Source organism: Camelus bactrianus, chromosome 8, assembly GCF_048773025.1.
Source record: "Camelus bactrianus isolate YW-2024 breed Bactrian camel chromosome 8, ASM4877302v1, whole genome shotgun sequence".
NCBI lineage: Eukaryota > Metazoa > Chordata > Mammalia > Artiodactyla > Camelidae > Camelus > Camelus bactrianus.
In genome coordinates, this window is record NC_133546.1 from 45551498 (window position 1) to 45578198 (window position 26701).

At 34.0% G+C, this 26701-nt stretch overlaps 1 protein-coding gene across 1 annotated transcript in view; it reads left to right on the forward strand.

Moving 5' to 3' along the window:
• SNX3 (sorting nexin 3) overlaps window positions 1-24490 on the forward strand; it is a 37557-nt gene extending 13067 nt beyond the window's left edge. Inside the window, exons 2-4 of the mRNA XM_010965388.3 lie at window positions 17137-17232; window positions 22077-22201; window positions 23739-24490. Of these exons, the coding sequence (XP_010963690.1) occupies window positions 17137-17232; window positions 22077-22201; window positions 23739-23844 (327 nt within the window). The 3' untranslated portion in view covers window positions 23845-24490. The remainder of the gene's footprint in view (window positions 1-17136; window positions 17233-22076; window positions 22202-23738) is intronic.
• Window positions 24491-26701: the final 2211 nt, after the last annotated feature.

Here is a 26701-nt window from a genome sequence, read left to right on the forward strand (position 1 = left end):
GACCTGTATCTCGTTTTCTTTTTGGGGTTTCACTGATACTTCTATCATATTGCTTAAGTTTTCCTAAGGAAACTAGACTTCTTTTCCAGTTGATCTAAAAGTCTGAGATAGTCTTTCCTTACCCAAGGATGGTAGAAAAGAACTGGAGACAGATTTGAGTATTATATGTGTTGTGGGGGAAAGGGAGGTTACAGCAGAACAAATAATAAATGTATTATTACCATAATAAAAAACATGGAAACAAATAATGGCAGAAGGGGGCCTCCAAGTTACCAAAGCAGTTCTTCAAGACCTTTTGCTAAGAATCTCAGTCCTTACTCTTTGTCTTAAAGTCTATTTTATCTGATACTAATATAGCCACTGCAGCTTTCTTAGGGTTATTTTAAGCTGTATCATTTCCCATCTTTCTACTCTTAATCTATTTTTTGTTTTTGAATCTTAAGTATGTCTCTGATAGGATATAAGTTTTTTATTCAGTCTGACATTCTCTGCCTTTTGATTGGAGTATTTAATTCATTTATGTTTTGTTTTGTTTTTTTTTTTTTACAATTTTTAAAAATTGAGGTATAGTTAATGTACAGTATTATTATATAAGTGTCAGGTGTACCACATAGTGATTCACAATGTTTAAAGGTTATATTCCATTTATAGTTATAAAATATTGGCTGTGTTCCCTGTATTATGTAATATATCCTTGTAGCTTAGTTTATACATAGTAGTTTCCAACTCTTAATCCCCACCCCTGTTTTGCCCCTCCCCTCTTCCTTTCCCCACTGCTAACCAGTACTTTGTTCTCTGTATCTATGAATCTGTTTCTTTTTTGTTCATTAGTTTCTTTTAATTTTTTGTATTCCACATATAAGTGGTATCATAGTCTTCATCTTTCTCTGTCTGACTTATTTCACTTAGCATAATAGCCTCCAAGTCCATCCATGTTGTTGCAAATGGCAAAATTTTGCTCTTTTTTATGGCTGAGTAGTAGTCCAGTGTGTGTGTGTGTGTGTGTGTGTGTGTGTGTGTGTGTATCCATTCATCTGTTGATGGACACTTAGGTTGCTTTCCATATCTTGGCAATTGTAAATAATGCTACTGTGAACTTTGAGGTGCACATATCTTTTCTAATTAATTTTTTTTTTTCAGATATATACCTAGCGGTGAAATTGCTAGGTCTTATGGTACTTATATTTTTAGTTTTTTGAGAAACCTCCATACTGTTTTCCATAGTGGCTGCACCAATTTAACATTCCCACCAACAATGTACAAGGGTTCCCTTTTCTCCACATCCTCACCAACATTAGTTATTTATGGTCTCTTTCAGGATAGCCATTCTGACAGGTATAGAAGTGATACCTCACTCTGGCTTTAATTTGCATTACTCTGATGATTAACGACATTGAGCATCTTTTCCTGTGCCTATTGGCCATCTGCATGTCTTTGGAAAAATGCCTATTCCACTTTCTGCCCATTTTTTAATTGGGTTGTTTGTTTTTTGTTGTTGAGTTGCAAGCTGTTTATATATTTTGGATATTAACCCCTTATTGGTCATTTCATTTACAAATATTTTCTCCCTTAATCATTTATGTTTAATGAAATTATTGGTATGATGGGTTTATTTCTGCCATTTTAGTACTTGTTTTCTGTACGTCTCTTATTTTTCTCTATGTCTCCTTTATTCCTTTTGTGTTAAATAGATATTTTCTGTTGTACCATTTAAATTCTTGAGACCTTTTTACCTTTTTGTGTGTGTGTGTGGAGGAGGTAATTAGGTTTATTTATTTATTTGTTTGTTTTTAATGGAGGTACTGGGGATTGAACCCAGGACCTTGTGCGTGCCAAGCACGCACTCTGTCACTGAGCTACACCCTCCTCCCCTTTTAACTTCTTCTAAAAATTATTATTAATGTTTGATCTAGGAGTCACAATATGCCTCAGCTTTTCAGTGTACTTCAGATTAATACTAACTTAATTCTAGTGAAATAGAAACTTTGCTCCAGTATAGTCCCTCTTCCTTTTTGCTATTATTGTCATGTTTATCACAGCTTTATATGCTATAAAGGCAATATCATAGTTTTCTGTTTTATGCAGTTATCTTTTTAATCAGCTAAGAGAGAAAAATTTATACTATCTTACATATTTACATAAGTAATTACCTTTATTGCTGCTCTTTATTTCTTCATGTGGATCCCAGTTAATGTCTGATGCCATTTCTTTTCAGCCTGAAGCGCTTTCTTTAGTATTTCTTGTAAGGTAGATGTACTTGCAATGAATTCTTACAGTCTTTGTTCATCTGAGAATGTCATTTAATCTTTATTTTTGAATGACAGTTTTACTGGATGCACTAGTTTTCTAATGCTGCATTAAAAATGATCATAAATGTAGCTCCTTAAAATATTACCTTACCACTTTCTGTAAGTCAGAGGTCTGCATGGCTTAGCTGGGCCCTTTGCTCAGGTCTCAAGAGGCCTACAATCCAGGGTTGTGCTCTCATGTAAGGCTCAGGAAGAGCCAGGATATATAGGAGTTTTTGCAACAAATAGTTGCAAGGTAGTCAGAACATCAAAAAATTACTGTTAATTAAAGAAAAATACACATCAGGTTAATGAATTTAGCACTTTTCTGTGTATAGGAAGATGCAAGAGTCTGGGCTTATTGAAATCATTCCTTGGAAATGCATCTTAACTATCTAGGGCCAGTATCCTGTTTTTCTCCATCCTGAATCCCCTCAGGGTGCACAGTTGGGCACTTCTATAGTGGCTAATGGCTTGAGGCCACAACATCCTTTGTTTACTGATGTGGGAAGAGACATTTTTAGTCCACAAGTTACAGCTTTCTTTTAGGTTCCATATTTTGCACAGAAGAGGTCTTATTCATATTATTATGCTTTTAATGTTAATTTATGAGCACTCAGAAGCACTTTTTATGCAGTGTTCAAATATTTTTAAAAGCCTCTTAACCAAGTGCTACTTAGCTCTTTGCACATAGTAGTTGTTGAAATATTTAATATTTAGTAGAGGTTTTAACCTTTTTTATTTAATATCTCTTTTGGGTCAGGTACTCTGACCATAGTATTCCTTAAGAGCATGAACTTTGAACATAGGTAAGAATCCTCTCTATCTCTTGCCTATTAGTAGACATGTGACCCTGAACAAGTTTCATATAACTCCTCTTTCTGAGCTTCTTCAGCCATAAAATGATACTTTAGAGGATTAAATGTGACATGTGGCATAGTATTTGCACTATGCTAAGTATCCAATAAGTGTTAATATGTATGAAGTAATAGTAGTTCCTATTTAATTGAGCTAAGTGGCAGTATCTTAATTTTAAAGATGCTGCCGCTCAGATTTAGAGGATAGAACTTGATATGGTCATACTATTAATGAGTTCCAGAGGAGGGCTTGAACCCAGGTCTGCTTGATTAACTTGTCTGGTTTTTTTTTTTTTCCTGCTTCCAGGAATCAGAAATTGTGTCACAAACTTGTGATTAGCTTCTGTTATGCTAAGTCTACAATCATACAAAGGAAATAATGAATGTATGTATACTCATGTATATTTGCTTGCACTTTCCCCCCCAACAATGTGTATCATGTCAGGAACTTCCACCACTAAAAGGGATGTAACAATTATTTGAACCTTAAGTGTCTCTCTGAGATACAACCTTAATGACTATAACCTTGAATATCTTAAGTAAATGGAAAAAACAGACTCTGAACTTTTCATCCATAACTAAACTTGAAAACTTCTGATACATGATGATGTAAGCAGCCATGAAAGTATACTTAGAAAAATTTTCTGTTGGCTTTAAGGTCTCTAAGCCTAACAGGATGTGCATACATGTCCTTATCATAACAGTATACTCCCCACATTGTGTACTATCTTACAGACACTTCTGCACGGTATTCCACTCTCCTTAATGTGTACCTCCTTACCCTAACCTATCCTTGTCATTATAAAATCTTCTACGTCAGGGACCATGTCTGTATACTTAGTCCAGCATTCATGGTAGATTCTCAATAAATGCCTTTTCTGTATACTTACTAGCATTCTAAGTAACATCAGTTTAATGGCTTATGAGACTTCATAATTAATACTTATAAATGTCATGATTTAAAATATCTTATTCACCACACTTCCAGGTAGGGCTTGGGGGCTAGAGGTGAAAGGATCTGGGATGATTTCCTTTTCTTACAGACTTCACAACACAACTTGGAAGAGAGGGCAAGGAAGGAGACATATGGAGAGAAAAGAGGCTAGACAGAGTACTCTGAAATGAACTTAAATTTTGAGAAAAGAACCAGAATGCTCTGCTCTCCAGCCCTACCTCAAACACTGATTACACTTAACAATTAAAGAGGATCTGCTGGCCAGAATTTTTTAAAATTATACTGACCTAATTATTAATGTACTGAAACATGGATGACAAGTTACAACGCCTCTTGTGACCTGTGCTCTTAACCATGGTTTATTATGAAGATTCTTAGAGAGTTACTTACTATTTCTAATCAAAAGATTTTGTATTAGTGATTTGAGTACTTTCAGATTATTAGAACAATAATCATTCTGGGGCTTTATGAAAGGAGTGAAATATCATAATGGTACTGCTGTCAATTTGTAAATTTAAAGCATGCATGCATATAGTGTTTAATATCATTATTATAGCTAATCACTCTGACTAGAAGAGAAAGGAATGTGTTAATATAGGGATCACTTATGTTTTAGAGAATTAAGACTAAATAAATACCATTTTTTATGTTTTTTATAGTTTTCCAGGTAATTCTTCAAAGAAATACCTCACCTTCATTCTTTTATAATATAGGTGGCAAACTATTTCATACTATCTGTTCTAGACAGATAAACTAGAGGTTTGTCAAGTTATTCTAGAGAAAGCAACTCAATCTTAAATTATAACTTTTATTTTAGAACTTTGCCTTTGTTTAGAGTAGAAAATCTTCAGGTTCAGCTCATTTGATCAGCTTCTTAAGTTACGGAGGAATACTTCCTCTAAATAATCCAGAATCAATTAACTCTTTTGGATTTTCTGGAAACTTCAGTTACTCAGAAAATAGTCAAGAGCTAATCAGGAAGTAAAAGTAAATAGTAAAGAGTTTAAAAATGTTGAAAGTATATACACTTTTTAGGTCAAGTTTTAATATTTGAAATACTATCCTCTCAGTTTCTTCTTATTTAGCATTACTCTACCAAAGTCAGGTCACTGATTCAGTTATCTATCGCTGTGTAACAAAGATCCTCAAAAGTTGGTGGCTTAAAACAACAATTAACATTCACTATCATAGTTCTACAGTTTGATCAAATCTTAGAAGGGATAGTTTATCTCTGTTCTCCTTGATATCTGCTGGAGCAGCTTGACTGGGGCTGGAGGGTTTATTTCTAAGATGACTCAGTCATATGGCTGGCTGGCAGTTTGGTACTGGCTACCATCTGGGAGATAAGCTGGAGCTGTTGATGAGGTCCTGAGTTTGCCTTCATTTGGATGGTTAGACTTCTAACAGAGTAATGGTGGCTGGGCTCCAAGAGAGAATTTCTTCATGAACAAATGTTCCAAGAGACCAAGCCCTATTGTAATTCACAAATATTTGCTAATATACCATTGATCAAAGGCAGTAGTCACATGGCCAAGCGAATAATGGGAGAGAATACAGAAAGATACCAAGAGGCATGGTTTATTGTAAGCCACTGAAGTAATAGCCTACTACAGTTGTGTACCTCCTCAATCTACAGCAAGGTAGCCTCTCTGGAGGACATTTGAAGTGTTAACCTTTATAGCTTTTGACCCAGTAATTTTGCCTTTTGGGGTTTGATCTAAGGAAAGGATATAAATTCCCTGGATCTAAGGCTTCATCTAGCTCTCATCCATAGCATTTTGCCCAGGATCAGATAGTTGGTTAATGCCAGAGTTGGGATTAAAACCAGATTGTCTGGTTTCAGAGCTGTGTGCTTTAACCATTGTACTGTATTACCTCTCACATAGGTGATGTCTATATACAGTCATGTTAACGATATCAAATGAGAAGCTAATAATATATTTAATAAAAATAAAATTTGTAAATATAAAAGTATGAAAGAATATACAGTTGATCCTTAAACAACATAGATTTAAACTGCACAAGTCCACTTATATATAGATTCTTTTCTGTATTAAATACTACAGTATATCATTCCCTTTGGTTGATTAAATCTGTGGATGTGGAACCACGAATATGGAGGAACTGTGTGTATTCAGAGGGCCGACTGTAAATTTTACTTGGATTTTGGACTCTGGAGAGGGTCAGCGCCCCTAACCCTGGCATTGTTCAAGGATCAACTATATGTCAGAATGTAATATCTGCAAATGAGCATGTACCACATTGTTCTTTTTTTTTTTATTGTCAGGATACTTTTTATGAGCCTACCATACAATGTTAATCTAATGTATGCATGTGTGTATATGTTTTGTGTCAATTTCATTTCTACCTTGTACTCTAGTATAGGCTTCCACCATTTTGTCTAAACAGCAAAAGTCTATGATGAATTATGGTTGTAACTGCTAAAGGTAATAAATCTTAGAAACTTCTTTGCTCCCCTCCTCCGCCCCCTCATATTGTGCTGTAAATATTTCTTAAGGAAGATGTCTTTTTTAGATCCCTGTTGTCCATATATGCCTGCTAATGCACATATAGAAGTTTAGAATACACTTACTGAGTAGAGCTTCTTAACTAATAGTCTTTCATTGGTTTCTACATCATAGTTTTACTTATAATGACTTTGCATCCCATTTCCAGTTCGGTATTCTCATAGTGTTAGTTCCAAATCACTTTCCTTGAGGAGGTAAAATATTATTGTCCATATCTGTCCTGGCTGAACTAGAATCACTAGATCATACAGATTCCTGGGTCTCCCATACCCTGTTTCACATTTAATAAGTCTAGGGCAGTGGTTCTCAACCCTGGATGCATCTTAGAATCACCTAAAATACTGATGTTTGGATTTCAACCCATACTAATTTGAATGAGATTCTCTAGATGGGGGCACTTGGAGTTTGTGGGAATGGGAGTGTGTTTAAAAACTCTAGAGGCAGTTCTTAGAATTAGGCAAGTTGGAAAGAGAAAAGACTTTCACACTTTAAAAATTGTTCAGAAAAGGTCTTATACTATTAATAGGCAGTTTTGCTTCAGCAGAAGCCTGTAGGATTATGTAAGTGTTCATTAACTATTAAGAATGAATCTCCCTTAAAAAAAACTTTAAAAAAAGAATGAATTTTCCTTTACAATAGAGTTATTACTGCACAATTCCTTCCTCATTAAAGGTTCCTCATTAAAAACCTCGTATGAGTTCAAATGAATCTTGTTGTCATTCAGAAATGAAAAATACGGACAAAGTAGGAAAAGTATATGGAATTACTTGGTTTTTGCATTAAACCAGGCTAGATAATTTCTTCTCTACTGTTTTGGAAATTATACCATAAAGGATACTTCTTTTTAGGTAACGGGAAGTTGTATCACTGGAAGGCCATGTCCTTATTTTTTTTTAAACAGAAAGAGAGAAACTAAACTAAATATCTTGGCTTAGTGACAATCTACATTTCAAAGGTTCACCAGACTGAAAGCTTATTCTTCACTTAAATGACTTCTCCCCAGCCATATTTAGAGTTCATCTAGGTTATAAACCATATCTCCAGTTATTCATGCTGTTCCAGATTAGGTAAAACAAGTATCAAAAGTACTGAAGGGCGAGGTAATAGCTTAAGCATTTCTCAGCTTATCCTTTATCTCTAGATGTAGGTATCTGGAGAAATGCAACCGTTTAATGAGAACTGTAGTGAGGCATCCATTTACATCTCTTAGGATTGGTTGAATAGAGTATGGTCTATTGAGTATACTTTTGATGTCGTTGCCAGTCTCTTTTCAAATGTACACATGACACTACCTGAAGAAATACTAGAAACACCTAATAAACATTTTTCTAATATCTATTGTTAAGCTATATTCAGGTGATTACATTTTGAGGCTTAGTTTTCTCCTCCGCTATCGGTGATAATCAGGTTACATATAGGGTATCTGTGAGCTGCTGACTTTAATAGGTCAGCCTGTGTAAGTGTGTAAGACCTTGCTTTTTGGAGACCAGTAATGTGTCAGTTTCCTCTGCTTGGATTTGAAGGGAGCACTTGTTTTAGAGCTGTATACCATGGTTTTGAAATCTGTTCTTTAGTATATAGTATCCATTTGGATTCCTGATGGTTTTACCCTATGTGATTAGTAATACCTTGTGGGAAATGGCTGGTTTCTCTTTTATATAAATAGCATTTTAAGAGTATCAGGTATGCAGGCATCTCTTACAATATTTCATCCCTTTGGAGTTTTGCTTCTGATACATTATTAGGAAAAATAAAGAGCAATAAAATAATATTGAACAGCTCTCTTCAGGTGGTTAGTCCTGTTCTTTCCTAGTTTTTTGAATAGCCTAGGTTTCTTATACAGTGATAGTCCATCACCTTTTCATGAGCTTGAGAATTGCTTGAGAATTGCCCTGAATTTTGCATAGTGCAGGAACAAATATCCATGCTGTCATTCTAGCCCAGAAGACTGTAAGTTGTCTTAATTTTTCTAAATCAACAAATTCTGAACATCATGTACTTACACATCTGCATGATCACACTCTATTTGGCAGAGAGTAGAACTTTTCTGCAGTAAGCAGTCTCTCTCCTGATAACTTTACCTAAAAATGTGAATTCTCCAAGAAGCAAAATTCATTCTTTGCTCTGGCAGTTCTGTAAGTTTTAAAGTTAGCTGGCTAAATGCCAAATGGCACTAAATTCTATTATGAAGGGTAAGAGTAAGAATAAAAAAAACCCACAAAACTTAAAGAGGAAAAAGATCATTTTACATGGGAGAAATCTGACTGCCCTCACCTTAACCAAGTGATCAAATAATAGGACAAGCTGACATCACGTGCTTTCTGATGTGATGCACTGAGAAGGATTCAACATTCCTGCCGTTAGGAACACTCCTGCCAAAAATGAACGACACGAAACTGGTCATGAGGAAAAGGACAAACTCAAATGTATAATGTATCTCAAATTATCTGGCCTGCATTCTTTGAAATTGTCAATGTCTTGAATGGCAGAAAGGCAGGAGGACTGCTCTAGGTTGAAGACTAAAGTGATATTGAGGCACATATAAAATAAATAAGCTACAAGGATATATTGTACAGCACACGGAATATAGCCAGTATTTTATAATAACTTTAAATGGAGTATAATCTTTAAAAATTTTGAATTACTATGTTGTATACGTGAAACTAATGTAATATTGTAAGTCAGCTATACTTCAAGAAAAAAGAAAACTAGAAAACTGCAGAATATCACTGACATCACAAAATCCAGAAATTAACATAATTTTATTAAACTATTCTATATATTCTATATATATTAGACTATCCTATATTTTTGAGGGTTTTTTGCTGCATACTCATTGATAACTTCTACATATGACAGCAATTTTATAATATCATTTTTTATAGAAAAAGTAAAAAGATGTTGCCTTCCTCCAATGTGGAGGAAAAAAATTTGTTCTTTACTAATGATAATCTAGAAAAAAAAGTTAGTGTTGTATATTATTATTTGTAATGCCATGTACATTCTGAGGCTTGTCAAATTTAGGGACGTCTCTATCAAGCTTAATTGTCATATTTATGGGCATTTTGTGTTTTCTTTGTGCAGGGCTCAACTTAAATACTCTGAACTAATGATACTCCTTAACCAATCTGTCACCAATGTGAATCTTGTAAAAAATTTTATTGTATCTTCATTTTGTGTCAAATCAGTAAAAATGTTAAATGTTAAAAAAAAATAATGAGGCGATGCTTGATTCTTAACTGGATTTTGGGTTTTTTTAAGTTATAAAAGATGCTATTAGGACAAGTGGTAAAGTTTGATATGGACTTTATGTCACTGTTAAATGTCCTGTATTCGGTCCTTGTTCTTTGGTTATATATGAGAATGTCTTAGGAAATACATACTAAGTGGTAAAGGGTTATGTCTGCAATTTACTCTAAGTGGTTCAGCAAAAAGAACCATGTGAGGAATATTTACAAAGCAATTGTAACAATAACACTGATTAAAGACATAGGGGAGTATTATAATATTAGAACTTTTTGTTAAGTTTAAAAAAGACACAAAGGGAGTAACATAAGAAAAAAATAAACTTACTGTGCAATTATTGTGTGCTAGGTACAGTTCTAAGCATATTTATATGTACTACTTCATTTAATTGCTACAAAAACTGAGATAGGGTTACAAGAACATGGTTTTCCAGTGTTACAAATTAATTTCAAAATAATTTATTTTATATGATTTCCTAAGTAGTAGAAAAGAAATTATCTAGGTTTAGTTCAACTTCTAAACCATCTATGTAAATATACTTTCACACTATTATCCCCAGTTTATAAATGAGCAAATTGAGAAACAGATTAATTTGCCCATGTCTATAGCTAAGTAGCCTTGCTGGAATTGGAACCTAGACACAGACTGAGCTCTTAATCACTATCATAATATAAAATGTTAGAAAGTGTGTACTTTTATACTGAATGGACCTCTTAGATTTTAAAGTTTAAGAGTGAAAAAGAGTTACTATGATTTTCTTCTTCCATGGTAGGAGTAGTATGACTACGTATCAAAAGTTTTATAAAGCAAGATATTACAAATAATCTCAAATTTGATTAAAATCTCCCATTTCTTTAATTGCATTGACTGTCTTGCATTTATCCTTTCTATTGTTGTTCCTTTCTCTGTTTAATTTATTTCCACTGTGATCTTTATTATTTCTTTCCTTCTACTTGTTGTGTATTTAGTTCTTTTTTTAGTTTCCTAAAGTGGAAGTTTAGGTTATTCATTTGAGATACTTCTTTTTTAATATGGACATTTATAGCTATAAATTTCCCTCTTAGCACTGCTTTAGCTACCTGTTGTATGATCCTTTGAGCCAATCAGGTGTGGTATAGTAATGGTTTTTAAACTTTTTGTGTATTAATCATCTAGGGAACTATTTTAAAGGGCTCATTCCCTTAGGATCTGATTTAGTTGATCTGAGGTAGGCTTCAGGACTGGATTTGTTTGTTGTGTTTTGTTTTGGTTTGGTTTTGGTTTGATTTTTTTTAAGACACTACCTAGATTACTACCACTGGAAAACTCATTGAGTTGTACCCTCAATGTATTTGTGCACTTCTCTATATTTTTGTTATACTACATTTAAGAAATTGTTTAAAGCTACCCAGGTAATTCTGAAGCATAACCAGGTTAAAGAAAACGTCTTTGATTTCAATAGTAGGAATAGGATATGAAGTAGAGATTTTGATTCCTTTTTTTAAGGTTAAATTTTTTAAATTATTATTTTTAATAAAAGTACTGGGGATTGAACCCAGGACCTTGTGCATGCTAAGCATGCACTCTACCATTGAGCTATACCCACCTCCCATGGAGTAGAGATTTTGATTTTTTTTGTTCTTTTTAGTATTTTGTTCCATATTTAGATAGGATTTTAGAAGTTTTCTGTGCCAGATCTGAATATTTTTGTTTTTTCTGTCTCCCTTTTTAATGTAGGTAATCTGTTTTATAGTTTTCCAAAGAAATGTTAAGTAGTGGTGACATTTAACTTATTTGGCTTAAAATGATTAATAAAAGCATATTTTGAATGTGGAATAAAATAGTTTTTATAGACTTTATGGAATACAGACAACAACTTAACTTTTTCAGCAGATAATTATAATTTTCTACCTTTAAAATGTTAGTTTGGGCCATAGCCCTGGCATAGCTTTAAATTTTTAATAATTTGGGGTTTCTTGTAGGTCCTGTGAGAGTTGTTGATGTAAATGTTTATAAGTAGCCTCTGTCTTTACTTTGAAGAACTTCCATAACTCCATGAACAAAATTGAAAAGTCTAAAATAGACCAAGGTTATTCAAACTCATCTTCAGCATTTACTGGTAACACACACCTATACGAATAGCTAAATGCTGTGGCTTGGTTTATGGTTCTTGCCTAATGATGGACTTGTTCATTTGCCTTGTCTCTGATCTTGCCTGCCTCTGGTCACTGTTCCTACAAATAATGTTATTTCATACAAATAACTGGGTTGGACACTTTCACCTATTAGGTAAAATGAACTGAAACTAGAGGAAAATAGTGGTTTCTAGTTTATGCTCAGCTTGAACAACTAAAGCAACTTTCCTTAAAATCAGAGGGAATGTTAATTTCTCCCCCCATTAAATAAGGAAATTTAGTATTAATCCTGTATAATTTTTTGGCTTGACTGCTGGTTTTTCTTTAAAGGAGATCTTATAAGCCATCCTAATATTCATGAAGAATTAAAATATTTTGTTTTGACCTTAAAAAAAATTAGAGGGAAAATATGAATGTAAGGATGAGAAAATACTAAATCCTGCCTTTTAAGTTTCAAAAGTTTAGTCATCTTAAAGTAAATGAATCATAATTAATTCTGATTTACATTTAATTTCAGAATTCAGCACTTTAGTTCTCTCTGAATAAGCTTTTTCTTTACCTTTGTTTTTTATTGAAGTGTAGTTGATTTACAGTGTTATTTTCAGGTATACAGCAAAGTGATTCAGTTATACATGTACATACTTTTTTTTCAGATTTTTTCCATTATATTATAATATATCCCATTCTTATTACAAGAACTTGAATATAGTTCCCTGTGCTATACAGTAGGTCCTTGTTGTTTATCTATTTTATATATAGAAATGTGTATCTGTTAATCCCACCCCTAATTCCTCCCCTGCCCTTTCCCCTTTGATAACCATAGTTTGTTTTCTTTGTCCATGAGTCTGTTTTGGATTTGTAAACAAAATTTGTATCTTTTTTTTACATTCCACATGTAAGTGATAGGACATTTGTCTTTCTCTGTCTGATTTCATTTAATATGATAATCTCTAGGTTGATAATCTCTAGATCTCTCCATGTTGTTGCAAATGGCATTACTTCATTTTTATGGCTGAGTAATATTCCTCTGTGTGTGTGTGTGTGTGTGTGTGTGTGTGTGTGTGTGTACACACATATACACCAGATCATCTTTATCCAGTCATCTGTTAGTGGGCATTTAGGTTGTTTCCATGTCTTGGCTATTTTAAATAAGTGTTTCTGTGAACATTGGGGTGCATGTGTCTTCTTGAATTACAGTTTTCTCCAGATATATGCCCAGGAGTGGGATTTAAAGCATTTTAAATGGTATCTGAAGTAAAGCATTTAAACATCTTTTTGCTATAATTTGCCTCAGGAGTCTCTTTTCCATATTCTTCAAGTAGATAAAACTGAAAACCAGCTAGAACCACCTTTTAATTTTTCAGGTATAATTGACATATAATATTATATTAGTTTCAGGTGTACAACATAATGATTTGATATTTGTATTCATTGTGAAATGATCACCACAATATATCTAGTTAACATCTATCATAGTACATAGTTACCAAAAAAATTTTTTTTTCTTGTGATAAAAATAGAACCAACTGTTTTCATGTTTCCTCTTTCTAGTACATGTAGCTAATCTGTTGAATTCATGGTTACTTCTCTGTTCTGTTTTTTTGTTTCAAAGATTCTTTCCTGTTTAGAGATGCTTATTAACTCCTGGTGCTCACAGGGAGATACCTTAGCCATATATTCTGGCTTTTTAGTTTTATTTCCCATCATCTCCTGTACTTTAGAATATACAAGAATTACTTCCTAAATACACTTCTCTTCTCTGCATTGTAGTTCACACTATTTTCACCATTCTCAACTGTCTTCCTATAGTATGGCTGACTCTATGTATTAAAATAATACTGACTAAATCAATTGTTAATTCTTGTGTGCTTTTCTTTATTATACAAATGGTATCCTACTATAGATACTGTTCAGAAACTTCTTTTTTTTTTAACATTTTTAATTGATTTATAATCTGAAACTTCTTATACTTAACACATCTTAGGCAGGCTTCCTGATCAGTCTGTGGCTGGTTATATTTTGTAAAAGCTGTATAATACTTCATTTTATATTTGTAACAGATTTATAAATTTTTAGTTCTCTGGGCTTTTAAAAATTTTTTGCTACTATATAAACAATACTAATAAACATCTGTGCACCAGCATCTTTTTGTATATGTGGAAATATTTGTAGGATTAATATGTGGTGGAATTGTTGGCTCAAAAGATAAATGCATTTAAAAGAGTGATAGTCACCAAAACTCCCTCCTTAAGGGTTGTACCAATTTTCACTGTCATCGGCAAGTTTTTTAGATGCCTCTTTACCTTCACCATCATGATCATGGGTATTAAAATTTAATACCTGCTTGCCTGATAATTGAAAATGGGATCTTAATGTTTTGACTGGCATTTCTTTTGTGAGTGAAGTTGAACATTACTGATGTCATTTTTCTGTGTTCTGCCTTTTCTGTTTTTCAGGTTATTCAGTTTTATCTTTCATTAGTTTTTAAGTTCTTTACATTTTAATGAAATTATTCCTTTGTTTTATATTACAGGTATTTATCTGCAGTTTGTGGTCTTTCAACTTTGTTTTTATTTATGGTGTATGGTATTGTTAACCATGTAAATTTAACTTTTCATATGCTTAGCTTCTAACATACTATAAGCTTCATAAGAACTAGGAATGTATCTTACTCATCATTATATTCCACATCTTATGTAGCATTATGCCCTTTTATAGAGGTTCCCAAATTGTAATATTAGTTGAATTCTCCCAAGGCTGTAAGAAAAAAAATTAACCTTACTCTTTCCTCTTTAGAAAACCGAATTAGAATATTTTACAAGGGTTAAATAAGTTGAAAGTGACCAATCATAAGAGTTTGTAATCAATGGTGATAGTTCAGTGGCATAAACAAAAAACCTCAGCATCTTTCATTTGTATTTTAATCAAGTTGAATTGAAAGTCCTTTTGATGATCAGGGAGACATTAACAGGCACACTTAACCACTGTAAATGTAATGGGCAAATAAGAATTACTGGATGTGACTTTATCAAAACTCTAAAGCGTCCTCATATAAAGAGAAATCATAGCCAGCTGAGAAAACTATTAAATTTTCTTAAGCTAATAACCAAGATCCTTTTTAAAATATATATAATCTATCACACTATTAGCTAATCATAGAACGGAATGGACTTTTTCTTTCTCCCACTACCCTTTTGTTAAAGTGAATCAGATATAATCGTGATTGTGTCAAAAGTTCAAAAGGGAAAATGGAGGTAAAATGAGCTCAATTGGCACTCTTCCCTCAACATTGTACCTGTAAGCTTGATATGTTGTTTCAGAGATTAACTTTATAGACTTCCGTACCCAGAAGTATGAAAATTCTTAGGGAACTCTTTTTCACAAGCTTGATCTTAACATATTGAATAAAGAGAGCAGCTAATCCCTTTTGTAAAGTAATTTGAGAGGAGGGAATTTAAAATGTAAAATCTCACCTGCAGAAAACATTTAATTCTGTAAAGGCCTTTCTATCTTTAGACACTTACAAAGACTTAATATTTTAATGCGGAAGGGTGAACCTGGTTAAAAAGCCAATGGGTGAAATTAGAGAGAAATAATCCAGTGCTTTCTTTCTGGGAATTACCATCCTGCTCTCCAGGGGACCTAATTTTATTCCCTGTGGGGAATGAGAATACCCCTCTGTACAGCAAGCCAGTGTCTCTAAATATAAGCTTGACTTTTAGTATAATAAGAGTCTTGTTAGGTGCAGTTTTGCTCTTAGTCATTAATACAATGAACAAATGTTGTGGTTACCTGGGAAAGAAAATTCAAGTGCTTTTAAACCTCTTGTGAGATTTGGTTTCATGCCTGAAACCTATACAGTGTTATGCCCAATAGCATCTGTAAAGATTCCAAGCTATAAGGTGTACAACATGGAGAAGTTAATACACGTTAGAAAAAGTTGAAACCACTACAGAATAGATTTAAGATCCTGAATAAAAAGCTTTTCTTTTGCTAAATGACACTTACTAGTGGCATTAAGTTTAACAAATGATTGGAATTTTCTTAGGGGTGAATTTTACATGATGATGTCCCTGTAGGGACAGTCTTTCCTTCCAGTGGCACTTAAGTTTTTTCTTTTCAGCTTTAAAATGGTTTGCAGTTCTGTAAGTGCAAAGATTGAATTAAGGACAAAATATAATCTGAGTGTATATAGTATTAAATAGCATTTTCAGTATGGTAAGGCATTAATTGTGTTAGGTCCTTTCTGTCCCCTACCAACTTTGTTATATTATGTGCATTTTAAGCTCTATTCTTAATTATAAAATTGTGGTGGTATACAGGTTCTGCTAATAGTCCTTAATCATAAGCCATTTAAAATTGTATTTGGTAGTATATTTTCTCTTTCTAGGGACCAGTAAAAGATAATAGAAATTTTTTTTGATACTTTTAAGTTTAGAATTTGACAGAAGTGGTCTTTGCAGTCTTATAAGGAATAGTCTTACCTCAAGGTACTGGGCATTATGTTTTCAGTTCCTAAACTTGCCCTCAGCCTGTAAAGCTCTGATCAGTGACGTGATCTAATGTATATGATTGCTAATTTCCTACTGGTGAAAGAGTGCATACATTGTACTCTTACCCTGCTATGTTCTGGCATTTTTTAAGAAGACCATTAAGAAGAATCTTTTATTCATTTCTTTCATTATGAAACATCTGATCCAATCATAATAACAAAATATTTTATATTTCATTCCAAAGTAGTTAAGGTCTCTTTTTCCTGAGGTTGAGCATTGTATGCTAAATTGTATCTAAACTGGATAACAAAAAGAGCTAGTTTCATCTCACTCCTGTTCAGTTACATTTTTACAGCTCACTGAAATAGAAAAAAAGACCCATATTTATGTAACTAACTTCATGCAGAATGATATCCAAAAGCATATGCCCAAACATGCAAACTAGAAATTGTATTCTTGTATAAACAATATACTTTTAACAGCCAAGTTTGATTTTATTAGAAGTAAAATGTCATCTTAATAACTTTATGATTTTCTTATTTTGAGGTAACTGGGCTTGCCATATTAACAATTTGACAAACGATCCACCCCCGACCCCCAGCTTTTTTGAAGTCCCTGTAACATGCTTCAACTTAGGAGTGATTTCTTGTTTCAGACAAATCTGCCTATTTTCAAGCTGAAAGAATCTACCGTTAGAAGAAGATACAGTGACTTTGAATGGCTGCGAAGTGAATTAGAAAGAGAAAGCAAGGTAAGAATTATTTGTAATATGACTTTGCAGTAAAACATACCAAATTTTAATGTTTAAGATCTCTCAGGAAAATTATCTTGAATAAAGTGGGTAAAAGCAAGTATTTTTTTTTCAAATACTTAATTTCATTTTAGTTCTTAGGAGGTGGGAGAAGTGTATAATTTTTCCTTCGTACTCTCTCTTCTTATGTCTACTTCAGTGGCCCAGTTGAGGCCTTTGCTGACTCACATGTGGGTAACACTTCTTAGAACTTTCTCGCTATTGCTTCCTTCCCTTCCCTCATCTTATTATTCCACCTTCCCCTTTCCCTCCTTGCCAAGTTTCTCTTCCTCAGTATTTCTCCCATGTCAGTGTATTTCCAGTTTTTTTTACTGACTCATAATACATTTTTTATCATCACACATTTACATATAACATAAACCAGTCCTTACTTTACTCTGTGTGGTGTCAATATTCTTCAGACTAGCTTTTTAAATCATGGCTAATGGATTGCTACCTGCAATTTTAATGTATCTGGGTAAGAACTGTCTTCTCTTAGAAGAAAATTTGGTGGCTGTGGATGCAAAATAGAACAAGGTCTCATTCTAATGTCCCTCAATCCAGCCCTCCATCAGAATGACATCAGTGGCATCATGGAAGGGCATAGTACACACAGAATTATGAAAGTTATTTTGTGACTAGAGTGTAGTCGAATAAGAAGTGGGTGTGGTAGGAGCCCTGAAGTAGGTTAAGGCTAGGTTGGGCTCACTTCCGAAGCATAGTAAGCTAGAAATGAAAAGAAGAGTTCCTTAACCAGATAAATGTGGCTGGATACAAGAGCAACATACACAATTCATAGCATTCCATCAAAAATGGAAAAACAATTTTACTCAAAAGAATATCCAAGTATAAAATACTTAGGAGTAAAATTGGAAATATAAGACAAAGAAAACTTTAAAACTTCATAAAAAGACAAAAAGAAGACCTTAAACAGAAATACTGTATTCCTTGTTTGGAATATTTACTTTTGAAGATTCATCTACTGTATCAACATTTGAGAGCTCCTTGTGTAAGTTTAAGTTATGTAACACAATGATTTTATATGTGTGTGTGTGTGTGTGTGTATATATATATAAATGGTTACCATAACAAGGTTAGTCAATACATGTATAACTTCACATAGTTGTTTTTTTTTTTTTTGGTGGTGGTGGGAGTGGTAACATTTAAGATCTGTTCTCTTAGCATCTTTTAAGAGTACAATACAATCTTGTTAACTGTAGTCACTATGCTGTACATTGGATCCCCAGATCTTACTCATCTTACAACTCATCTTTGACCAGTATCTCCCCATTTCCCCTACCCCTCAACCTGGAAACCACTAATCTACTACTCTCTTTTCTCTGAGTTTGACTTTTTTAGATTCCACGTGTAAGTGAAGTCATAGTATTTGTCTTTTTTTGTCTGACTTAGGAGAAGAAGTGTCATGATAGGCTTTTGGCTTTGCTTGAGATAACATTTGGCACACTGGAGTGTTTAATAAGCATTTTGTGAATGTATACATCACTTTTTTATGACTGCTTTATTGGCGTATAATTCACATGCCATATAGTTCACTCATTTAAAGTGCACAGTTCAGTGGTTCTTCACATATTCACAAAGTTGTGCAACCATCTCTACAATTTTAGAATATTGTAATCACTCCATACGAGAAATCCCACACTCATTAGTAATCACTACCAATTTATCTTACAACCCCTCCTCACCTAGTCTTAAACAACTACTAATCTACTTTATGGACTTGCCTATTCTGAACATTTCATATAAATAGAAGCATAGAATACATAGTATTTTGCATCTGGCTTCTTTCACTGATCATGTTTTCAAGGTTTATCCTGTTGTATGATTAAATCACTGCCTCTTTTCTTTTTATTGCCAGAAAATACTCTTGTGTTGCTACACTACATTTTATTTATCCATTTATCATTGGCAGACATTTGGGTTGTTCTTGCTTTTTGACTATTGTGAATAATGCCGCTGTGAACATTCATGTATATAGGTTTTTCTCTGGACATATGTGTTTGCATCTCTTGGGTATATACCTAGGATTTACTGGATCATATGATAACTCTGTTTAAGCTTTTGAGGAAACTTTCAGAGTGTTTTCCAAAGCAGCTGTACTATTTTTACATTCCCACCAACAATGTATGAGAGTCCCAATTTTCTCCAGATCTTCAACACTTACTGTTACCTGATTGCTTTATTACAGCTTAGTGTGTATGAAGTGGTATCTCATTGTGGTTTTCATTTTCCTGATTCCTAAAGATGATGACCATCTTTTTATGTATATATCAGCCATTTATATATCTTCTGTGGAAAAATATTTTTTCAGATCCTTTGCCCATTTAATTGAGTTTCTTTTTATTATTGAGTTGTATCTAGAATACATTTTAAAAACTCTTACAAATCCTTATCCGATTTAGAGTTTGCAAAAATCTTCCATTCTGTGGATTGTTTTTACTTGATGGTGTCCTTTGAAGCACAATACTTCACTTTTAACATTAGACCATTTAATTATTTGGAACATTTAACCTATGTAAAAGTTGTAGAGTATTGCTAAGAACAATTAATCATTTGTTTTATTTATATATTAGGACTTTTAATTAAAATCTATTATACTAGAACTAGGGGACATTTATTGTGTTTACTGGTCATTATGGTTAAATCCTTTAGCTTTTATTTCAGTATGCTTTCACTGTTTTTTTTTTTAAATTGAGGTACTGAGGATTGAACCCAGGACTTTGCGCGCCTTACCATTCATTCAGCTGTTACCCTCTGCACAGGGTGCTTTCACTATTATGCTGGCCAGATATCCTCATGTCTCCTTGCCACACATAGACACATATCATCAGACTCATGACGTTTAAATTGGTATAAGAATTCTGACTAGATCTTTTCAGACTGCTTAAGCAAAAATAATTTGTTGAAGATCTTTGGGATCTTAGCTGGACAAACCACTCATGATTTTTGTAGGTGATTAATCCTGTTGCCTACAACCTCACCATCCATTTCAATGACTATTTTGAATATTAATAGGAATGTATCTCTACAGATGATAATAGTAATCTTTAATCTTAAATTTCATGCTAAAGCCTTAATTAATGGTGGTCATTTATTTAATGTACTGATTCTAGATTCCTTTTTTCATAATAGCTTTATAGATACAGATGTTTTTCCCTACCCATCATATAGCCATTCTACTGGAGCTGTTAGTGGTCATGATCCCTGCTTTTCAGTTGCAAGTTCCCTGCAGGTTTTAACTCTCAATTTGACAAATGCTAATATAGGGGAAAGATTCAAGAATGACAGAGCAAATTAATGAAGAAAAAGTCTTTAGATGTCTCAGTCATTGGTCATCTGAGAAGGATAGATCTGGGAAGGAATTATAAAGTTTATGTTGGGCATTTGGTTTTGTGTTTCTTTTTTGCTTTTTTTTTTTTTTTTTTTTTTGCTGAGTTGTATGAAGTTGTGTTGATCTTTCCTTTTTTTTTAACTTGTTGAATTATTTTAGAATAGAAACTCTGCATCAAGGGTTTTAGGTTTTACCTCTTAAAATATATATAATTTTATTACTGATGTTTATTATTGATATTTCTCCTTATTTGAATTGTTTGCCCATACCTTTTCCGTTTTGATGTAAGATAAGGATTCAACTAAGTGGTTAGTCATTTAACAGATTTTTGAGCTTCTGTTGAATGCCCAGCTTTTCTTAAAATAACTGTAAGAAGCCTGAGACAGGGTCCTTGAGTTGAAGGCATTAATAGGATGGATTGCTTGTTCTCTACCACAGGCTGTTTTGTCCCCCAGGAAACATTTCACAATGTCTAGAGATGGTTGTTATTGTCACAACTGTGGGGTGCCTACTGACAGCATCTAGTGGGTAGAGGCCTGGGATGCTGTTAAATACGTGTCCTACCGTGTATAAGAAACCCCTCCCCACAACATACAGAACTACCTAGATCAAAATGTTAATAGTGCTATAATAGGGCTGAGAAACCCTGGGATAGATAACCCAACTAACCTCTAAAATAAATAGCTAGGTGCTATTTAATTCAAACAAAAATTTGAGCTCCAGATAATTATCAGAAGAAGGAGATCAGTTATAAGTTGTCTCTAGAAGATAGTTAGGCTTTTACAGGGAAAACTTGAGATGTTCCTTTAGTGTGGAAAGGAAGAAATGACAGGTTTTGGTGGAAAGATAGGATAGTGGGCTTGGGACAAAATTGACATATTTCTTAGCTCTGGAAATGGAAGAGAGGCGACAAGTAGAGTTGTTGATTAGTTTTTGTTACCACGTCAAACACAAGTAGGAATGACTGTATGCAGATGGTATGAGGTGGAAAAAACTGACCACAGAATTCTTATCTGCCTGTGCTAGAGAGAGCATTGTTAATATTTTACTTCTTCATTTAATTGAGAGTTGATTTTGATCTCTGCAGTTACTATTGTAATAAAGCATTGTCTTCCCCAGGTGGTATCAGAACTGTCTGAGGGGCATGGTAGGCTTTGTTTCAGTATTGCTTATTCTCTTTGTATACTTGTGCTTTGATAAGTCCAGGGAAAATGAAAATTAAGCTATGGGTCCTGCTGTGAGGAGCTTTGGTCTGATGGGCTTTTCTGCATTTTGTTTATCTTTCCAAAATGTCAAATCTTTTTTCAATGTATTTTTTATTGATTCCCTTTTATGCTTAAACTAGTTTAACAGTGGAATGGCTTTCATAGTGAAGATATATTTTGTCTTCATGTTATGCTCTATTAATGTTCCCAATTCAGCCAACATGTTCAACAATTTTCTTACCTTGTTTTAGGTTGTAGTTCCCCCACTCCCGGGGAAAGCATTTCTGCGTCAGCTTCCTTTTAGAGGAGATGATGGAATATTTGATGACAATTTTATTGAAGAAAGGAAGCAAGGGCTGGAGCAGTTTATAAATAAGTAAGTGTTTTCTGTTACTTGAGGTGTAACAGTGAATAGTGTTCTGAGATGACTTTACATGACTGCTAGTAATTTAGATAGCAGACTGAACTATAATACAGCCTTTCCTTTTGGTCATTTCCTAACTTACTTTTTGTATCATTAAACAAAGTAAAAATATATAACAAGTTAAATATCATATGATAAATATTAACACACTAGAGTGATTGATATCTTTGTGTTGACCTAAGTTTTGTATTTGTTTTTCTTGGCTAATTTATGCAAATTACATTTCATATTACTGCATTGTAAAAAATACATTTTACTTATGATTTTTTTCTGATTTATAGTATGTTCTAGCATGAACAATAAAATGTACAATACCCCTGCAGTCATTTTGTTTGATTGCAGATGGAGGTATTATCAGCATGTCTTTTTTTTTTTTTTTTAACATTTTCTATTGAGTTATAGTCATTTTACAATGTTGTGTCAAATTCCAGTGTACAGCACAATTTTTCATACATGAACATACATATATTCATTGTCACATCTTTTTTTTTTTGCCTCATGTCTTGCGTAAAGGTGTACATTTAAAATTTTCATGGCAAAATGTATTCTTTTGAAAATGTTGGAAGACTTGGTGTTGTTTATCTTTCACTTTAGAAACTTTTAATACACTCAAACTCTAGCTTTTAATTTTATTCCTATTTGAAACATAGCCATTTTTTAAAGGCCGAAGTGATAGGAAGAATTATGCCAAGAAAGGGCTCACTATAATTGTGTATTGGTCTTAAATATGACCAAATAAAATCAAATCCTAGAGAATACGGTTGTGTGAACTTACTTATTAGCAACACTTTAATTTGTATATAGTAATTTGAAGATGTATGAGTGGAAAACAGGGAAAGTTATATAAAGCCCTTAACTTTCAATTATCTGCTATAGCACACAACCTTCATTCTTCTTATGAATATAACTTTCTTTTTGGAGAAGGCAATGCTAGCCCGGACGTTTTTTAATTCTGAAGTAGAAATCTTGTTGCCCAGTCTGATCTAGTGTTTAGTCTGATGGAAACCTTTAAAAAAAGCAAGCCAAAAAAACCCAAACCAAAATTAAAAAAAAAAGCCCTGGATATTTATTTGTTCCTTTTTCTTAGTGTTTGGGGCTTTTATTGAACTTCATTATATTTCTAATCCAAGAAGATTGTATCTTTTCCTTCTTTAAAGTGGATTCTTAGAATCAATGGCATTGTTACACTTGTAACATTTAAAATTTATTTAAGTTTCCTATGAATACATCAGCTAATATATATAGAAGCTAATTGGCTGCATACACCAGAAGCAGTGCAAGGCTGGTGGTTAAATGTTTTCTAAATTATCCTTATGAATCAAAGGAAAGAAAATGTACTGTCAGTTGATAGACCATAGTTTTATGGGCAGTCCAGAATAACACTTACTATTAACTAAGTTGTTCATGCTTCTTAACCTTAAAATGTGTGTTTGGCCCCCTTCCGCATTTTTATAAACTACTAGACTAAATTTGTATTTTTGATTCCTAGGGTCGCTGGTCATCCTCTGGCACAGAATGAACGTTGTCTTCACATGTTTTTACAGGATGAAATTATAGATAAAAGCTATACTCCATCTAAAATAAGACATGCCTGAAATCTGGCAAGAAGGGGGCAAAAAAAGCTTTCCGTGACTATTAATGATTCATATGCACCAGTGAAGAAGTTCTAACTAACTTTAGCATGCTGCACAAAAACTGGTATAACATGCCTTCAGTATACTAACACTCATATGCTCAGTTTTGTTTTGTTTTGGCAGTTGACAAGAAGTTAATTTGCTTTAGTGATGAATCCCCTCATTCCAGCCTTTCTATATAGAGCTCTTCCTTGCTGTTTTAATGTGATATACACTCTAGCTTCACAAACCTGTTACTCCAGTATAATCTGCACTGTCCTAAGTAAAATTCCTGACTTGGTCTTACCTACAGTTTTTGTGTCATGTTTGCTTCTTGAATCTGATTAACTAGAATATTTCTCTTATCCCCTTTTTAGTATGTGGTGTCACTTGACCTAATTTATGTGTGGAAGCATTACACATTGGTTTCCAGTACCTTACATGTAAGATACACACTTGTGTGCAGAAAGTATCTCCCTTCAAGCTTGTAATACCCTTCACATGGAAGATCAATGAGGGAAATCTTTATATTCTGTATAAAAACAAAATCAAATTTATATACTAAAATCATTTGTCTAAAAATTTAAGTTGTTTTCAAATAAAAATAAAAATGCATTTCTGATATGCACTGATTGTGTTACCTCTGGCTTTTCTTTTCTCCCTTCAGAAGGCTTTCCTACTTAACTCATTTGTTGAGAGGGATTATTTACTAATTATATACTTCTCATTCTGTAACTCCATTCCACTTTCAACAGTGGTGATATCAAATGTGCTATTACCCTTTGAAAGGGGGTATTTTCTTTTACACAACAAAAAAGTGATGTACTAAAAAAAAAAGCATTCCTTAAAGCTTACTGAGTTGTTATGAAGCACTTTGTCTATCTGGAAAATGCTTTATAATCTCAAGTCATTCTTTTCAAAAAGCCTTTTAAGATAAGTCAATAGCATGCCTCCTATTTTTCAGAAGATTTTTTTTCTAGCCCATCTGAGTGACTTGTTTAAACAAACTTAGCAAGGGTGTAATAACCCTTTTCTTAGTCAGCAGATTCATGCTTTCTCTTTAATTTGGTTTGGGTTAGTGGCACACTTTCTCCTCTTTAACTAAAGGAGAAGGGCACAGTGTTCTAGTCTGACTTGTATAGTTGATAAGAAATGAGCAAATGCATGACTCCTTGCTGCCTAACTTGTGTTGTAGCCAGACTTTTGCAGCTAGAATGTAGTCTCTAATTTGATTCTGTACAACTTCTGGTGGCTTGGGGCCCCACTGTGACCTAGAGTTAAATTCCAAGGTAAGAAAAGCTTGCCCTCCCACTCCAGACACGTCACCTCTAGAGACAGGTCAGTCCACTTGAGAGGAAACCGATTTAGGCTTTGGCCAAACTAGGATGTCCACCAAACAGATGGAAATCATAGGAAGAAGTCAGAGCTGCTCTTTTGTTGCTTAAATATGTCACAGTTCTGTAATACTGGACATCTCAATTATTGTAAATTAAGAAGGTACAGAGCTAAACAACTTGTGGATTGTGTTAGAGGTAAAATCAAAGGCTGTCAGTTTTTGATGCACATAGCGGAGTAATGGTAACTGTGGTTCAACTCAGTAATTCCTCTAACGCAGGGATGATTTTGCCTCCCCCGGGAGGGTACATTTGACAATATTGCAAGACATTTTCAGTTGTCACAACTGGGGAATGCTCCTGGAATCTAATGGGCAGAAGGTTAAAGATACTGCTAAACCTCCTACCGCTACACAGGACACCCTCCTACAACAGACAAGTGTGAACAATGCTAAGATTTCCACTCAACTGTGGATTTCTTTTGATTTTGATCATTTGTAGACAAGGGGATAATGTGGCTTAGGATAGGTTATACTGGCCTGCTTATCTTTAACCTCTACAATTTCCTAAAGGCAGGCATGCTCTTAAAAAGTTGATGATTTTAAGTTAGACAAAAGGTTGTTTATTCCGGGTAACATTTTTTACTTAACGTAGGATGGTACTTCTCAGTGTTGTCACTTAGAGACCTAAAACGGTCTGTACTAAAATGAAACCTTTAACCCTGCAAAATAAAAATAGAGGTGCTATTAACTCTGGCAATATAGGAGGAGGTTCACAAAGCCCTTAAGAGTCTTCTTAAAAGGACAGAAGTTAAATTGGAAGTGAGTTATGCAGCAAGAGTCACAGGCTCCATGTCATCTCAGTAAGTAATCGCCTTGTCTCAACTCCTGCCAGCTGTAAAGAATCAACCACAGTGGAGCCTTTAGTAAATTAAAGTTTGTTGACTAAATGTAAAATCCACCAAACAGCAGTGCCTGAGACATGTGAAGACTTAATGATTGTTATCCAATGGCAGTGGGAATCACAGATATGGTAGGAGCAGCAGCAAATGGTACCACTAAGTCCATGGCAGTTCCTAGATAGGTTTAACTGGTATTTGGTTTCCTGCTGGGCAGTTCTGCCATCATGACCCTCAGTGATGATGACCTCTGGGCTCAGTACAGGGGAGCATGTCCTTTTTATTACATCCTGGGTCTTTTCAACTCAGCCTTCTTGTTAAGAGCCACTCCTCTTCAGCTTGCTTTGCCCGTTTTCGGTGAAAATAGCCAATGAAAGGAGGCAGCTGCTGGCCCCTAAGCCTTTACAGATAAAATATGAGGTACTGATGGACAGATACAGAGTATAGCATACTGCCTGGTTTACAGGCTAACTGCTCTGTGAGTGCTAGCTATGATTATTACAATGTGCAAGTGTTTGGACTGGGAAGCAAGTTAGAAACTGTTAGGTGGATGGAGTATGTCGTCTTGATAGTACCTCTGTGATCTCTGTCACAGAACTTCCCTATG